The 15,852-nt window shown below is 39.7% G+C and overlaps 1 protein-coding gene across 1 annotated transcript in view; it reads left to right on the top strand.

The window, feature by feature from the left end:
• The first annotated feature begins 6,342 nt into the window (after positions 1-6,342).
• The window catches only part of C2CD6 (C2 calcium dependent domain containing 6), a 139,953-nt gene continuing 130,443 nt past the window's right edge, over positions 6,343-15,852 (top strand). Inside the window, exon 1 of the mRNA XM_049888833.1 lies at positions 6,343-6,566. Within this exon, the coding sequence (XP_049744790.1) occupies positions 6,516-6,566 (51 nt within the window). The 5' untranslated portion in view covers positions 6,343-6,515. The remainder of the gene's footprint in view (positions 6,567-15,852) is intronic.

The following is a 15,852-nucleotide window of genomic DNA, read 5'->3' as shown; positions in this document are numbered from 1 at the left end:
CACAGGCTATTGAGCACATCGATAAACTATTGGGCCTGCCCTGATTAGCAAGCAGTATCTGGATGTTGTAAAACAGAAGAGGATTGGTAAAGTGATAATACAGATGGATAGCTCTGAGAATAGGCCTGAATTTGGTGTGAACACATAATAGGAATGTCTTTTGCTGTCTGTAAGGTTGAGCTACTGGAAAGGGAATCTTCCTCCTGTCACAGAATTGCCAATCTGCTGGCAGTTCTGAAGCCATCCTGCCACTTTGAGCTTTCAGTGTGATATCGGTGGTTCTCATGCTGGCAATTAGCTGGCTGTGCAGGAGTTCATGACCTCCTTGTTAATGCAGCAAATTTTAGGGAAGCCGTGCTCATTAGAGCTGAGCTTTACTACACCTGAACAGTGTTATCCAGGAGAAATAAAACAAAGCTGCTAACAGTGTGGGCTATTGTGATAGGCTAAATAATGTCCCCAAAGATGTCCATGTCCTAATCCCAGGAGCCTGTGAGCATATTCCCTTATATGGCAGAAGGGATTTTGCAGCTGTGATTAAGGTTATGAACCTTGAGATGGAGAGATTAGTCAGCATTATCCAGGTGGGCCCAGTCTAATCACATGCATGATTCCTTAAAAGCAGTGACCCTTTCCACGACCTATTCAGAGAGATGTGATGATGAAAGAAGGATCAGAGAATTGTAATGCTGGTTTTGAAGATGGAAGAAGGGGACCATGAGCCAAGGAATGTGAGTGGCTTCTAGAAGTTGGGAGTGGCCATCATCTAACAGCCCGTAACAAAATGAAGATCTCAGACCTACAACTGCAAGGGACTGAATTCTGCCGACAACAAATTAGCGAGGAAATAGATACTCCCTAGGAGCCACCAGAAAGGAATGCAGCCTTGCCGATAACTTGATTTCAGCCCAGTGAAACCTATGTCAGACCTCTGATTTACAGAACTACGTGATAATACATGTGTGTTGTTTAAGCTGTTAAATTTATGGTAATTTTTTATGGCAGCAATAGAAAACTAGGAATGAAGGCATTTTGCTTCAAATGTGCTAGAGAAAAGAGAAGCCCTGGATCTGCTAAGGAATGTGATTGGGAAAATTGGGTACATTGATAATATAACTGGCGTAGACATAGATGCCTTTGAATTCTTCAGGTCTGGGAAGTATGACCTAGACTTCAGGTCTCCTGAGGACCCCAGCAGGCACATAATCGCTGACCCCGTGGTGGACCTGTACAAGTCCTTTGTCAGGCAAAAGCCAGTGGTGTCTTTCAAAGATTCGTTTGACTCAGGTTGATTAAGAAGTTTGGAAGAAGTTCGCTGCTAATGCAAGTCTCCAGGAGGTAGGGAATGATCTCACAATGCCGGCTCGAAGCAGATTGCTAAGACTGTGGATCAGAATTCATGCAACTTTCTCCAGTTTATAGTGCACCAGATTGGCATGCAAGCTGGTCAAGTCCAATGGGTAGAGCATCATGGTTTCTCATTGCTCATATAATTAAGATACTTTCATTGCCAACCAGGTGGTGGGACTCTGCAGTGGACAGATAACATAGGGGCATCTTGTTGATCTGAGCCTTTGGCTAGAAACAAACAGCTCAGTTTTCCAGAAAAGAGTTTAAAAAACCTCCTAGCCAGGTAGGCTTTGGACAGACACTAGCCAGTTGGATAGACTTTTCCTCCTCATCTAAACACAAGCAGCTCCAAGCATCAGAGCAGAACTCCCAGGGACTCTGATAGTTAACTCTTTTTCCGCTTAGTCTTCTGTCCCACTGCGTCCTTTGAATTGCTGCACCAGAAACCAAGCTTGATCATCTGGAACCCCGTTGGAAGCCCTAGCCTTGTAATTATGTGATTGGCTCAGAATCATTTTTCTCATCCTTCTCCCTCCATCTTTTTTTCTCCCTCCATCAAGTGTGGGTGGAATGATATACTTAGTTTCTTGTCAACAGGCAACCTCCCCAGTGGGGTTTTTGTGTGTGTGTGTGCACGTGTGTTTGGTACACAATAAAGTATGCACTAATACTGCCCCTCAAAAAAAAACAAAACCAAAGCATATGGTCGCCTAGGTCCCATTCCCCAGAGATTGAGATTTAGTAGTATGAAGTGGGGCCTGGGAAGCTACTTTTTTTTTGCAGCAAGGATTTATTCTTACATTCATGGATCTGTAGTTTGTAGCTTTTATTGTGTGTGTACTTTAGGTGAAAGCTTACAGCTAAAGGTAATTTCTCATACAAAAATTTATACACATTGTTATGTGACCATAGTTGCAATCCCTATAATGTGACAGCACACTGCCCCGTCCCACCCCAGGTTTCCTGTGTCCATTTAACCAGCTCCTGCCCCTTTCTGCCTTCTCATCTTGCCTCCAGACAGGAGCTGCCCGTTTAGTCTCATGTGTGTACTTGAACTAAAGCACACTTGTCACGGGTATTATGGTTTTATAGTCTGGTCGGGAAACCCTGGTGGCATAGTGGTTAAGTGCTACGGCTGCTAACCAACAGGTCAGCAAGTTGAATCCACCAGGTGCTCCTTGGAAACTCTATGGGGCAGTTCTACTCTGACCTATAGGGTTGTTATGAGTTGGAATTGACGGCAATGGGTTTGTTTTTTTGGGTTTTATCTAGTTAGTGAATTCCCCTCTCCCTCCCTCTCTACCCTCGTAACCATCAAAGAATGTTTCCTTCTGTGTTTAAGCCTTTTCTTGAGTTCTTATAATACTAGTCTCAAACAATATTTGTCCTTTTGCAGCTAATTTCACTCAGCATAATGCATTCCAGACTCATCCATGTTGTGAGATGTTTTGTGGATTCATCATTGTTCTTTACCATTCCTATATTCCATTGCGTGAATAATATACCATAATTTGTTTATCCATTCTTCCGATGATGGGCCCCTAGGTTGTTTCCACCTTTTTGCTATTGTGAACAGAGCTGTAATGAATGTGTTCATATCTATTCATGTGGTGGCTCTTATTTCTCTAGGATATAGTCCAAGGAGTGGGATTGCTGGATTCCGTGGTACTTCTATTTCTAGCTTTTTAAGGAAGCGCCAAATCGATTTCCAAAGTGGTTGTACCATTTTACATTCCCACCAGCAGTGTATAAGTGTGGGAAGCTACATTAGGAAAAAAAAAAAAAAAAGCCAAGGTGATTGTGATATGGCCAGTAGAACAGCCAGCATTTGGGACCCCTGGCCTACATATATCATTTCTAATCAACTAAAAATTTTTTTTTTTTTTTATGAAACAAAACTAAGGATGTGATAGATGATTTGATCAAGATCAAATCACTAGGTTTGTTGGAGGGTGAGAAAATGATAAAACATGGTACCTGCCTTTTGGATGCTCACAATCTATTCAGAGAGACATTGATAGGCATATGAGTGGAAGAATCTAGGAAGGAGTTGTGGGTAAGGCTGGATGTGAGCAGATCTTTATAGGATGCATGGCCCTTCTACAAGTGGACATGAGGAACAAGGACTTTGTGAGACTTCAAAGTCCTTGTGAGGGCTTTATATCTGGAAAATTACCAAACATAAAAATGTTGAGAAAGAGTAGCAACTGTAATATCTACCAACCTAGATTTAATAATTGTTAAAATTTTGCCCCAATTGCTTATCTACTTTACCTTTCTTTATGTATCCCTGCCCCCTTTTTTTCCCCTAAACCTTTTGAAAGTAAGTTGCAGACATCATGGCACTTAATTGAAAATTTCAGCATGCATCTCCTAAAAGTAAGGACATTTGTCTACACAAGCACAGTACCATTAAAACACCTGGAAAACAGTAATTCCATTATATCTTATATCCATTCCATTCTCAAATTTCCGCAGTTGTCTCTCAAGATCCAGTCAAAGTCTACATACACATTGCATGTGTTATCTTAATTTAAAACCATCTCCTTATCTTTTTTTTCACCGCATAACGTTTTTCTAAAATTGAAAATGCTACTGAGAAAATTGTACAGCCATATAATTGTAAGAAATAATATGGAAAGATCCATTGTACAGGTTTTCAGTTTCCCCCAATATCATTTTGCAAAACTAATATCATGACCAGGATATTGTTATGGATATAGTTTATAGATTTTATTCAGGTTTCCCCAGTTCTACTTGTACTCATTTTTCTGTATCTGTGTGTATTATATTCTGTACAGTTTTATTACCTGTGTAGGTTTGTGTAGCCACTACCACAGTCAAGATACTGAACTGTTTGAAAACCACAAGTATCCCTCAGGTTGCTCTTTTATAACCAAACCTGTTGCCTCCCTACCCCCACTAAGCCTCCAACCCTAACTCCTGGCAACCATTAATGTGTCCTCCATCTCTAAAATTTTGTCATTTCAAGAATGTTATACATACAATCATACCCAGTACAACCCAGTCCGTATACATGTGTAATATTTTGAGATTGGCTTCCCCCCCCACCACCCTAGCATAATTCCCTGGAGATTCATCCAAGTTGTGTGTATTAATAGTTTGTACCTTTAGATTGCTGAGTAGTAGTCTAAGGTGTGCATTAGCACAGTTTAACCATTCACCTCTTGAAAGACATCTGGGCTGATTACGGTTTTTGACTATTATGAGTAAAGCTGCTATGAACATTCATTTACAGGTTTTTGTGTGAACTTAAGTTTTCATTTCTCTGGGATAAATGCCCAAGAGCACAGTTGCTGGGTTGTATGGTAGTTCCATGCCAAACTGTTTACTAGAGAGGCTGTACCATTTTACACTCCCCCACGATTTTTTTTTTTAAGAGTGTAAGCCAGTTTTGTTTTCAAACGTTCCACATACATTTTGGATATGTCTGATTTTTGCCTCATGGTGTATTAACTTTTTTCCTCAATCTCCTGAATTTCCTGTAAACTGGAGGTTAGGTCTAGATGTTTGATTAAAGTTAAACATTATTTTTAAACAAGATTATTTCATATATGGATTCTTTTTTTTCTTATTCTGTACTTTACACGGCATGACATGACCCCTGAGGAAGTCATAGAGTGCTGGTGGACAAGTCTCACTGGCATGATGATTAAACACTACACAGCACAAACCCAAAATGACAACAAACATGGATTGAGGGCCTTGGGCTATTGTGTCATGCAACCTGAAGAGCTGAAGGTGAGGATAAGGTCCCTGCCCTCAAAGAACTCTGTCTAGTGAAATTAACACCTAATTCTAATAGCATGAGCCCACTAAAAGGGATATGTGAAGTGGTAGGTTGGAGACAGTGATTAATTCTGCCTTTGGGGTATGTGTGTATGGAAACCCTAGTGGTGTAGTTGTTAAAAGCTTGGCTGCTAACCAAAAAGTTAGCAGTTTGAATCCACCAGCCACTCCTTGGAAATTCTATGGGGCAGTTCTACTCTCCTTTAGGGTCGCTATGAGTTGGAATTGACTCCACAGCAATGTTTTTTTTTTTGGGGGGGGGGAATTATGTGTATGGCTGAAAGCTGATCTTTGAGCTGGCCCTTGAATGAAAGAAGAATGAATTTCAAATAGAATAGCAATAAAAAATGATCCTGAGTTAACAAGAGTGCATCTTGGAAGTGCTTTGTTTCCATAGTAAGGAATCTAAATTTTGTGGCCAGTAAAGATGCTCTGGAAGTTTCTAGTTTGGGTTTGTCTTTGATGGTAAAACTGTGTTAATACTGGGGCAAGTGGAAGGGATGGATGACAGGAGACAGACCGTGAGTAAAGCACTGCAATAGTCTGTGCATGAGAAGATCTCCTAAACTGGGTGCCATAAAGAGGAGGAGTAGAGTTTAGGTATTGGGGGTTAGTTTTTAAAAAAGTGAAGTTTTAAGCTTTTGTGGATACGACAATGCCACATCAAATGAGTTTTGGGAGGGATGATGAGTATTAACGTGTTGCGTTGATGAGTCTGTGGGACAGTCAAGTAAAGGTGTCCAGGTAGATTGCTGGAAACGAAACATCTGGAGCTCAGGAGATAATGTACAGGAGGTGATGAATGATACTGTAAATCTAGAAAGAAAGGAGGAGAGAGAAGAGGGCTCATGATGGGTTAGCGGACAGACAGGAAAATGAACTAAGATGTTTAATCACCATGTGATGAGTCTGGCTGTCCACCAGCATGCGCTGACATCCTTCTAAAGAAGAGGGAAATGGCCTTGCAACTGCTGACGGCCGACGCCCCAGGCTCGCCAACTTGGCCGTCGGGCAAAGCCGCAGGAGGCTCCATGCTGGGTTGAGGCCTGGCCTCACCGCTGGGTGGCGCCGTACTGCGCGCGAGCGGGAAAGCGCGGGAAAGGCAGCGAGAGGGCTGCGCCTGCGCGGTGGCGGCGGCTGTCGGTTAGGCACAGACAGCCCTGGCGAGGAATGGAGGGATGGAGCTGCCTCAAGACGCGCGAAGCGTTTCCATCTCGGCAGATAACCGCAGTGCGCAACTCCATTCTCTGTTCACAGCCCCTATACTTCAGACGAGCCCCTATGCCATCCTGGATCCCACGCACAGCAGAGGGTCCGAGTTTTCTAGCCGCTACCCGCAGGGGCATGGCAAGGCGATGCCACCCAAGGCCGAGGCCAAGGAGGGCCCGGGGCACCGGCTGCTGAAGGTGAGCGAGTAGGGGCGGGCACTCGGGGAGAGGGTCCGAGCGGCGTCCGTCTCTACCCTGACCACCTGGAGGGCCGGGAAAGTGGCCGCGACAGTCCATTCTACTTGAGAAAGGGTTTAAAGGAGTCAGTGAATGCAGATTGGAGGGAGGGAGACTGCCCCAAATTGGAAGCTGGTATAACTGAGAGTTTACTTGTGAGACTTTGGGCAGTTATTTAACTTGTTGGAGCGTCGGTTTATTGTCAAAGACAAAAATTAGTTCCTACTTATAAGGTCGGGTAGAGGAACTAAAGGAGGTAATGATATAAAGTATTTAAAACTTATGCCATTGAGTCGATTCCGACTCTTAGCGACACTATAGGACAGAGTAGAACTGTCCCGTAGGGTTTCCAAGGCCGTAATGTTTATGGAAGCAGACTGCCACATCTTTCTCCCTCTAGCGGTAGCCACTGCACTACCAGGGATCCTTTAAAAAAAAACAAAAAAAACCCAAACCCGTTGCCATCAGTTGATTCCAACTCACAGCGACCCTATAGGACAGAGTAGAACTGTCCCACAGAGTTTCCAGGGACCGTTGGTGAATTCAAACTGCCGACCTTTTGGTTAGCCGGCGTAGCTCTTAACCACTACGCCACCAGGGATCCTTATAAAGTGCTTACCACCCCCCGCCAAAAAAAACCTGTTGCCAGCGAGTCAATTCCGACTCATAGCGATCTTGTAGTGCTTAGTACAAGTGTAAATCTCAAAGTCAATAAATGTTAACTGCTGTCATCATTATCACCATTATTGGGATTTCATGTGGATAAAGGACTGAATTCAGAAACTTCGGTTATCCTTGTTTTCATTCCTGAGGTTCTTACAGAATGAACCTGCAGGAGCAAATCTGCATCATGACTGCAAAGTCAATTATTGGCCTTGGTTCTTATTTATTTTTGAAAATGTGTGAAATTCCTTAGTTTATATTTAGCGGTACCACCAGAGGCTGGAGACCTAAACGGGAATCAAGTTGAAATTCACTCTTTCAAAGTTGTTAGAGGATTATTAAGAAATTTTACACTCTTTATTGGTCCTAAGTTATTAAAAAATACTACAGATACAAGTTGTTGGCAGTTATTAGCTGCTGTGGAATCTACTCATGACAAACCCATGTATTACAGAGTAAAACTGTTCCATGGGGTTTTCTTGGCTGTAAACTTTACGGAAGCACATCACTAAGCCTTTCTTGTGTGTAGCTGCTGAGTGGATTCGGACCTCCAACCTTTTGGTTAACAGTTGATAGCAAGCTGCTTGTGTCGCACAGGCTCCTAAAAGTATTCATCAGGAAACAAATGGTACGTGAAAAGATGATGTCCTTATCCGTAAAATTAGGGAGACAAATTGCTTTATCACTAAGGTAACCTACTAATTGCAAAAATTTAGAATACTCTTTTTTTTTTTTTTTTTTTACTCATTGCTATGATAAATTGAGAGATTCATTGTATGTATCTCTCAGATGTATTTCATGTTTGTCAGATTATATTTTGGAAAGCAGTAGTTTAGAGGTAATGCTCCCATAAAGATTAAAAAAAATAAGAAACCCTCTGGGGCAGTTCTACTCTGTCCTACAGGGTCGCTATGAGTCGGAATCGACTCGACGGCAGCAGGTTTGGTTTTTGTTTTTCTTACGTTGCTGTTGTGTGCCGTTGATTCAAACTGGTGGATTCAAACTGCTGACCTTTTGGTTAGCAGCCACAGCACTTAACCATATGCCACCAGGGTTTCCGCAACAACAATATAGACAGGAAAATAGGTGTGGCCTTGTAGATGGAAGGTGTAGGTGGAGAAGAAAGCAAGTAGAGCCAGAAAAGTTTGATAAATTGAGGGAAAGAAAAAGGAGGGATAATCAGCTGGAAGTTTCAATGCGATTTTTAGAAAAGGTTTATGGCCTGTAGGGTACTAAGATAATTGGAAGGTTTAGCTAGGGCCCAGATGGAGGGGTATTGTAGTTTATGATTTCGGTAAAAAAGTGAATAACCTATGCCACACTTTAGTATCACTTCTTTGAATCTCCTTAACTCTTTTTAGTAGCTCATTGTGATTCTACATCTTGGACCTTGTCTTCACTCTGAGGGCTTTGCCTTCAAAATCTTGCAATGCAGATTTTACATCTTAACCTCCTATTACCCATTGCATCAAGTCAACTCCCACTCATAGCAACCCCATGTGCACTTCTGACCAATAAATTGTTGACTATTAAGCAATGCTTATCCAGAGGTGACACTAAAGAAGCAGGCTTCAAGATAAAAACAAGTATTAAAAATAAAAATGAGCAGAGATATCAGCAGCACACACTGGTGGGGAGATAGACTACACGATTCGTTAAGGCAAGTCATTAAACGAAGAAACAAAATCCAAGAAACAGCAACAATAATAGCCTGAGGGGAATCCAGAGTTAGTACGAAACATTGTCAAAATGTTGGATTTTTGACAAAAAATTTCTCAAGATGAAAGGAAACAGGAAAGTTTCATCAGGTTAAGAAACCTTGTTTTTCCTTTTAAATATATATAAAAAGTAATACCCTCCAATTACTTTGTAAGTTCTAATAAAACAATTAGAGAAGATGACATTTTACTGGTCAAATTTTAACTAAAACCTTTGCATAACTGAGAAAGAAATAAGTATTTTGATTTATAAAGCACAGGCAAATGTGCTTCTTCCATCTGGAGTTTCAAATCTTTGAAGGTATCTTCTTCAAATATAATGGCATTAAAAACCAAATAGTGAAATAAATTGACCTTAGAACCAGACCATCATATCACTGCATCACAAAGTATTACATCATGCTTTTCAAAAATAGTGATGCTTATTGTGTTTTATATAATTAACAAAATGGAATTGAAAATAATTTTTAGAAACATTTCTTATATATCATTTTTAATTTTTGTATGTTTTATGATTTACATAATAAATTGTAGTGTATTTTTTTATAAATAAACATACATTGATGACAGATGCTCAGATTATTTTTATTGATAAGATTGTACAATCAAAGAAATTTGGAGGCTACTGCTACAGAGTCACGTTTACCCATTGCCATCAAATTGATTCTGACTCATAGCGACCCTATAGGACAGGGTAGAACTGTCCTATTGGGTTTCTAAGACTGTAATCTACACGGAAGCAAACTGCCACATCTTTCTCCCAAGGAGCCTGCTTTAACCACTGCATCACCAGGGCTCCTCACAGGGTGACATCTGGATGCCTATGATTATTCCTTGCTTTCCTAAATCTTCCTCTGGAGGCTTTAAACTGCCAGTTTCCTTGCATATGCGTGGGCACAGACTGCTTAGAATGAAGGAGGTTCACTCTCTCCTAAAGGGGAACCTTCTTTTTGTGGTGGAGGTGGGAGGCCCATGAAGTTTCAGTTTAGATTTAATACCAGGAAGCCTTGGTAAAGCTGGTATTTTTTTTTTCACATATTACTGTCCATTTTTTGTTCAAGTACTAATGGTCAGCATCCTGGAGTGAAAGAGTAACAAGTGGTAAGGTTCCAGTACCCACCTCCGTCAGAACTGCCTAAGAACTACCTCAAACTCATAGGGCAAATAAGAGGAGAGGAAAGCAAGAGTGCTAGGGGAGGAGATGGTAATATTTCAAGTGAGTTTGAAGAAGTAAAAAAAATTAAGAACTAGAGGGAGAGTAGCCTAGACAAAATAAATAACAGGTGTAAAAGCATAAAGAAGGAAGGCAATTTTATATTACTACAGTATTTATATATGTACATATGTAAATCATTCATTTCCTTAAATTGCCCTGTACAGTCAATGCAATTAAAATAAAAATCTGGATAAGATTTTCTTTGGAAATTGATGGCTTATTCTAAAATTAATATGGAAATGCAAAGGCCAAGAATAGTCAAGGGAATCTTGGAGAGAAAAAGTAGGTGGAAGTACTTAATCTATAGATATGACGACACTATAAAATTAAGTACAGTGTGGCATTAACACAACTGGTAACCCGTTTCTATTAAGTCCATTCTGACTCATAGTGACTGGCATTAATACAAGGATAGATAAATATACCAAAGAAACTGAATAGAGAGTATAGAAATAGACCCACCCTTTATGGACACTTCATTTGTGACAAAACTGGCACTTTCGAATAGTGGAGAGAGGAGATTCTTAGCTGAGTCAAGTGGAAATTCCTGTGCCAAAAAAAACTTGACCTGTACCTATCACATACAAAAAAAAAAAAAAAAAAAATCACAGGGGAATTGTAAATTTCATTGTGAAAGAAAAACAGTAAAACAACTAAAAGACAATATAGGAGAATAAGTTCATGACTTTAGGGTAGAAGATTTTTAAAACAGAATACAAAAAGCAATAACCATAAAGGAAAAGATTGATATACTGCACTATATTCAAGTTAAGAACTTTGTTTATTAAAAGACATTAGAAAAAGAAATTTGCAACATGTATAACTGACAAAGTACTCATATCTAGAATCTATATTTAAAAAAATGATAAATCAGTAAGCAAATAGCAGGCAACCTAATGGAAAAATGGGCAAGAGGCTTGAACAGACACTTCATGAAGTTTATATGATGGCTAATAAACATATGGAAAGGAGCTCACCCTCATTAGTCATCAGTGAAATTAAAATTAACATCACAAAGAGATACCACTGCATGTCCCTCAGGTTACTTAAAATAAAGAGACTGTCAGTCATAAGTGGCAAGAATGTGGAGAATTTAGAACTTTCATATTCTACCAGTGGGAATATAAATTGGTGTATTCTCTTTGAGAAAGTTACTTACCAAAAGTTGAGCATATACATAATCGTGACCCATGAATTCAGGTTCTAGGTTTATCCTCAATAGAATGGATTAACACATACACCAAATACATGTGCAAGATGTTCATAGCTGCATTTTTCACAATACTCATTTTTCATTTTTATTCTCAGCTATGCAGAAGTCTTAGTTAAAATTTGACCAGTAAAATGTCATCTTCCCTGATTAATTAGATCTTGCAAACTAGTTGGAAGATATTGCAGTTTTTTTCTTTTTAAAATGAAAAATGTCTTCTTAACCTGCTGAAACACCTCATTTTAAAAACTCTAAACAAATAAGAAAATTGTTTCCAAATTTTTAAAGTGTTCAGTCATAGGCTTTTAGGGTGACCATCACATCATTTTTACGCATGCACACACACACACACAAACACACGAAATCACATTAGATGGAAACATTTCTAATCATTTTCAAAATGTTGCCAGCTTAACAGAAGTTTCTTAAAAAAAAAAAAAAAAGTTATTTTCCCACTCATTGTTTTAAAGTCAACTTACCCTGAAAGGAATGATGAAAATATGTATTAAAATATTGTATGCATTTTAATATCTGCTAGTTTTTATACTACTGTCATCCATTTGTCATCTCAGCAAAAGTTAGCAAATTTGGAACGCTTGTCTTTGTAAAACCAAATTGCATGATATGTCTTTATGTTTGCCAACTTTTTAAAATGGTTTTCCATGAAATTTTTAAATTTCATTCCTCATCTGTTTATAACCTTTCAAAACCAAATGTGCTGCTATGGAGTCGACCCTATAGGACAGAGCAGGACTGCCCATAGCATTTCCAAGGAGCGGCTGGTAGATCCGAACAGCCAAACTTTTGGTTAGCAGTGATAGCCCTTAACCACTGTGCCACCAGGGCTACTCTGTTTGTAAAGCAGAACAAATATTCTACTACTTAAGATAATGTACTTGGTCAATCCACTCAAATGGCAAACACAATACCCTGACACCAAATTGAAAGCATGAGGGTGCTGATATCAATCCCTGTGAGCATGAATCTCACTCTTTTCCTTCAGGATATTTGCCTTCTGCCTACAGTCGGCTGAATGTGATACTTAACTATGCGGCATGCGGACAGAGTAAGGGTGACATTGTCAATCCATATACTGAATACTAATAAATCTTACTTTCTTATCTGTTAAATAAGAACAATGATAAATTCTTATATTTTCTCTCTTTACCCCATGTTGAAAACTGTTACTCTAGAGGATAATCATCAAGCCCTGCTGTGGATGTCCTTGTTTGGGGGAGAGAAAACCATGAAGGGTTAAAAGGTGTCATTGCTCCTAAACTCAGGCAGGGAAGAGTAAGATTTTTTTAAAAAATCCTTTTAAAGTTTGGTAATTACATATACTTATAACTTGTGTGGAAACCCTGGTGGTTAAGTGCTTAAGTGTTATGGCTGCTAACCAAAAGGTAGGCAGTTCGAATCCACCAAGTGTTCCTTGGAAACTCTGCGGGGCAGTTCTACTCTGTCTTATAGGGTCGCTATGAGTCGGAATCTACTTGATGGTGATGGGTTTGGTGTTTGGGTATAAATTGTGCAGTGACTGTCAAGGTCTGATCGATGAAATCCATTGTTCTTCTTCCCTGTGTAGAAGAGCTTGGTTTTGGATAGGGTGATGGCAACAGTGAAAGACTTTGGTAGCAGGGAAGGGTGAAGGAAAAATTCTCTCTTCTCGATGATGTTTTTGAATTTTTAATTGTTGTTTCAAGGCCTAGGGCCGACCGTGGAACAGATCATCCATTATTCATATGCAAGTTCAGGTTGAAGCTGGTGAAAATTCGAACAAGTCCACAAGAGCCAAAGTGTGACCTTAGTATATTCCACCTGAATTTAGAGAGCATCTCGAGAATAGATTTGACTAATTATAACACTAATGACTGAAGACCAGAAGAGTTGTGTAATGACATCATACATGAAGAAAGCAAGAGGTCATTAAAAAGACAGGAAAGAAAGAAAAGACCAAAATGGATGGCAGGAGCAACCCTGAAAGCCTTATGAACGTAGAGTACCTAAAATGAAAGGAAGAAATGATGAAGTAAAAGAGCTGAACAGAAGATTTCCAAGGCAGCTCGAAAAGACAAAGTATTATAATGACACGTACAAAGAGCTGGAGTTAGAAAACCACAAGGGAAGAACACGCTCAGTATTTCTCAAGCTGAAAGAACTGAAGAAAAAATTCAAGCCTTGATTTACAATATTGAAGGATTCTACAGGGAAAATATTAAATGATGCAGGAAGCATCAAAAGAAGATGGAAGAAATACAGTGTCACTGTACCAAAAAGAATTGGCCGATGTTCAACCGTTTCAGGAGGTAGCATATGATCAGGAATGGATGGGACTGAAGGAAGAGGTCCAAGCTGCACCGAAGGCATTGGAGAAAAACAAGGCTGCAAGAACTGACAGAATACAAATTGAGATGTTTCAACAAATGGATGCAGCGCCAAAAGCATTCACTTGTCTGTGCCAAGAAATTTGGAAGATAGCTACCTGGCCAACTGACTGGAAGAGGTCCATATTTATGCCTAATCCCAAGAAAGGTGATCCAACAGAATGCAGAAGTTATCAAACAATACCATTAATATCACATGCAATAAAATTTTGCTGAAGATCATTCAAAAGCGGTTTCAGCAGTACAACTACAGGAAACTGCCAGAAATTCAGGCCAGTTTCAGAAAAGGACGTGGAACCAGAGGTATCATTGCTGATGTCAGATGGATTTTGGCTGAAAACAGAGAACACCAGAAAGACATTTACCTGTGTTTTATTGACTATGCAAAGGCATTTGACTGTGTGGATCATAACAAATTATAGATAACATTTTGAAGAATGGGAATTCCGAAATACTTAATTGTGCTAATGAGGAGCCTGTACATAGATCAGACAGAGCAAGGGGATACTGCATGGTTTAAAGCCAGGAAAGGTATGTGTCCGAGGTTGTATCCTTTTACCATGCTTATTCAATCTGTATGCTAAGCAAATAATCCAAGAAACTGGACTGTATGAAGAAGAATGGGGCATCCAGATTAGAGGAAGACTTATTAACAACCTGTATTATGTAGATGACAGAACCTTGCTTGCTGAAAAGTGAAGAGAACTTGAAGCACTTATTGATGTACATCAAAGACTACAGCGTTCAGTATGGATTACATTTTAACTTAAAGAAAACTAAATTCCTCATGACTGGACCAATAAATAACATCATGATATATGGAGAAAGATTGACATTGTCAAGGATTTCATTTTACTTAGATCCACAATCACCGCCCATGGAAGCAGCATTGCAAAAGATGTGTTGCATTGGGCAAACCTGCTGCAAAAGATCTCTTTAAAGTGTTAAAAAGCAAAGATGTCACTTTAAGGACTAAGGTGTACCTGGCAGAAGCCATGGTGTTTTCAATTGCCTCATATGTGTGCAAAAGCTGGACAACAAATAAAGAAGATGGAAGAAGAATTGATGCCTTGGAATTATGGTGTTGGTGAAGAATATTGAGTATACCATGGGCTGCCAAAAGAATGAACAAATCTGTCTTGGAGAAAGTACAGCCAGAATGCTTCTTAGGAACAAGAATGGCAAGACTTCATCTCACATACTTTGGATGGGAGGTACCAGTCCCTGGAGAAGGACATCATACTTGGTAGAGGGTTAGTGAAAAAGAAGACTGTCAATGAGATGGATTGACACCGTGGCTACAACAATGGGCTCAGGCATAACAAGTGTGAGGATGGTGCAGAACCAGGCAGTGTTTCATTCTGTTGTACACAGAATCGATGTCACCTAACAATAACAGCAGCAGTTGTTGTTTCAACTGTCTCCAACACAAGACTGTGAACTTCTTGAAGGCAGCAACACTTTAACCTTGGAATCAGCACAGTGCCAGAATATCAGTACATGTAAAATAATTAATGTAAGGATTGTGAAGTGTCAATTAAGGCTAGGAAGTAGGAGTATTCTAGGAAAAGGTAAGTATGTGGGCTAATGGGTTTTCAAAGAAAACTGTGTAATACAGTCATTGGGGAAGAAGTGCAGAACAGTGTGAGTGAATGTACAGACTTAAGGTGTCCTAAGGGACTTCTATTCAAGATGGGGCCAAAGGGGACAAAGCTGACAGGTATAGTGGAATTAGCTGAAATCAAAATTCTGTGCAGGTTCAGGAGAAATTCTAGGTGGTATCAGAGCCTTTATGAAACTTGGCTTTAGACTGAACTCTGTTCAAAGTTCAAATTGAATTTTGGTAAACAGTTGTTTTGCTGATGTTGCTGCCATTGAAGAGACCTCTGCTCAGATAAGGAAGGGAAAGTAAAAAGGTAGTAAAATGTGGGGGGAAGTGGTATTTTTGCCAGGTTGTCAAAGGTGTAATTAAGTATCGATATTCTAAAGGACTTCTTTTATTTTTTGAATTATTTTGTATTTATTGATAATGCTCATCCAAAATGTACTTCCCAAA

Source organism: Elephas maximus, chromosome 6 (genome assembly GCF_024166365.1).
Source record: "Elephas maximus indicus isolate mEleMax1 chromosome 6, mEleMax1 primary haplotype, whole genome shotgun sequence".
Classification (NCBI taxonomy): Eukaryota; Metazoa; Chordata; class Mammalia; order Proboscidea; family Elephantidae; genus Elephas; species Elephas maximus.
This window is presented reverse-complemented; position numbering and strand designations above follow the sequence as displayed.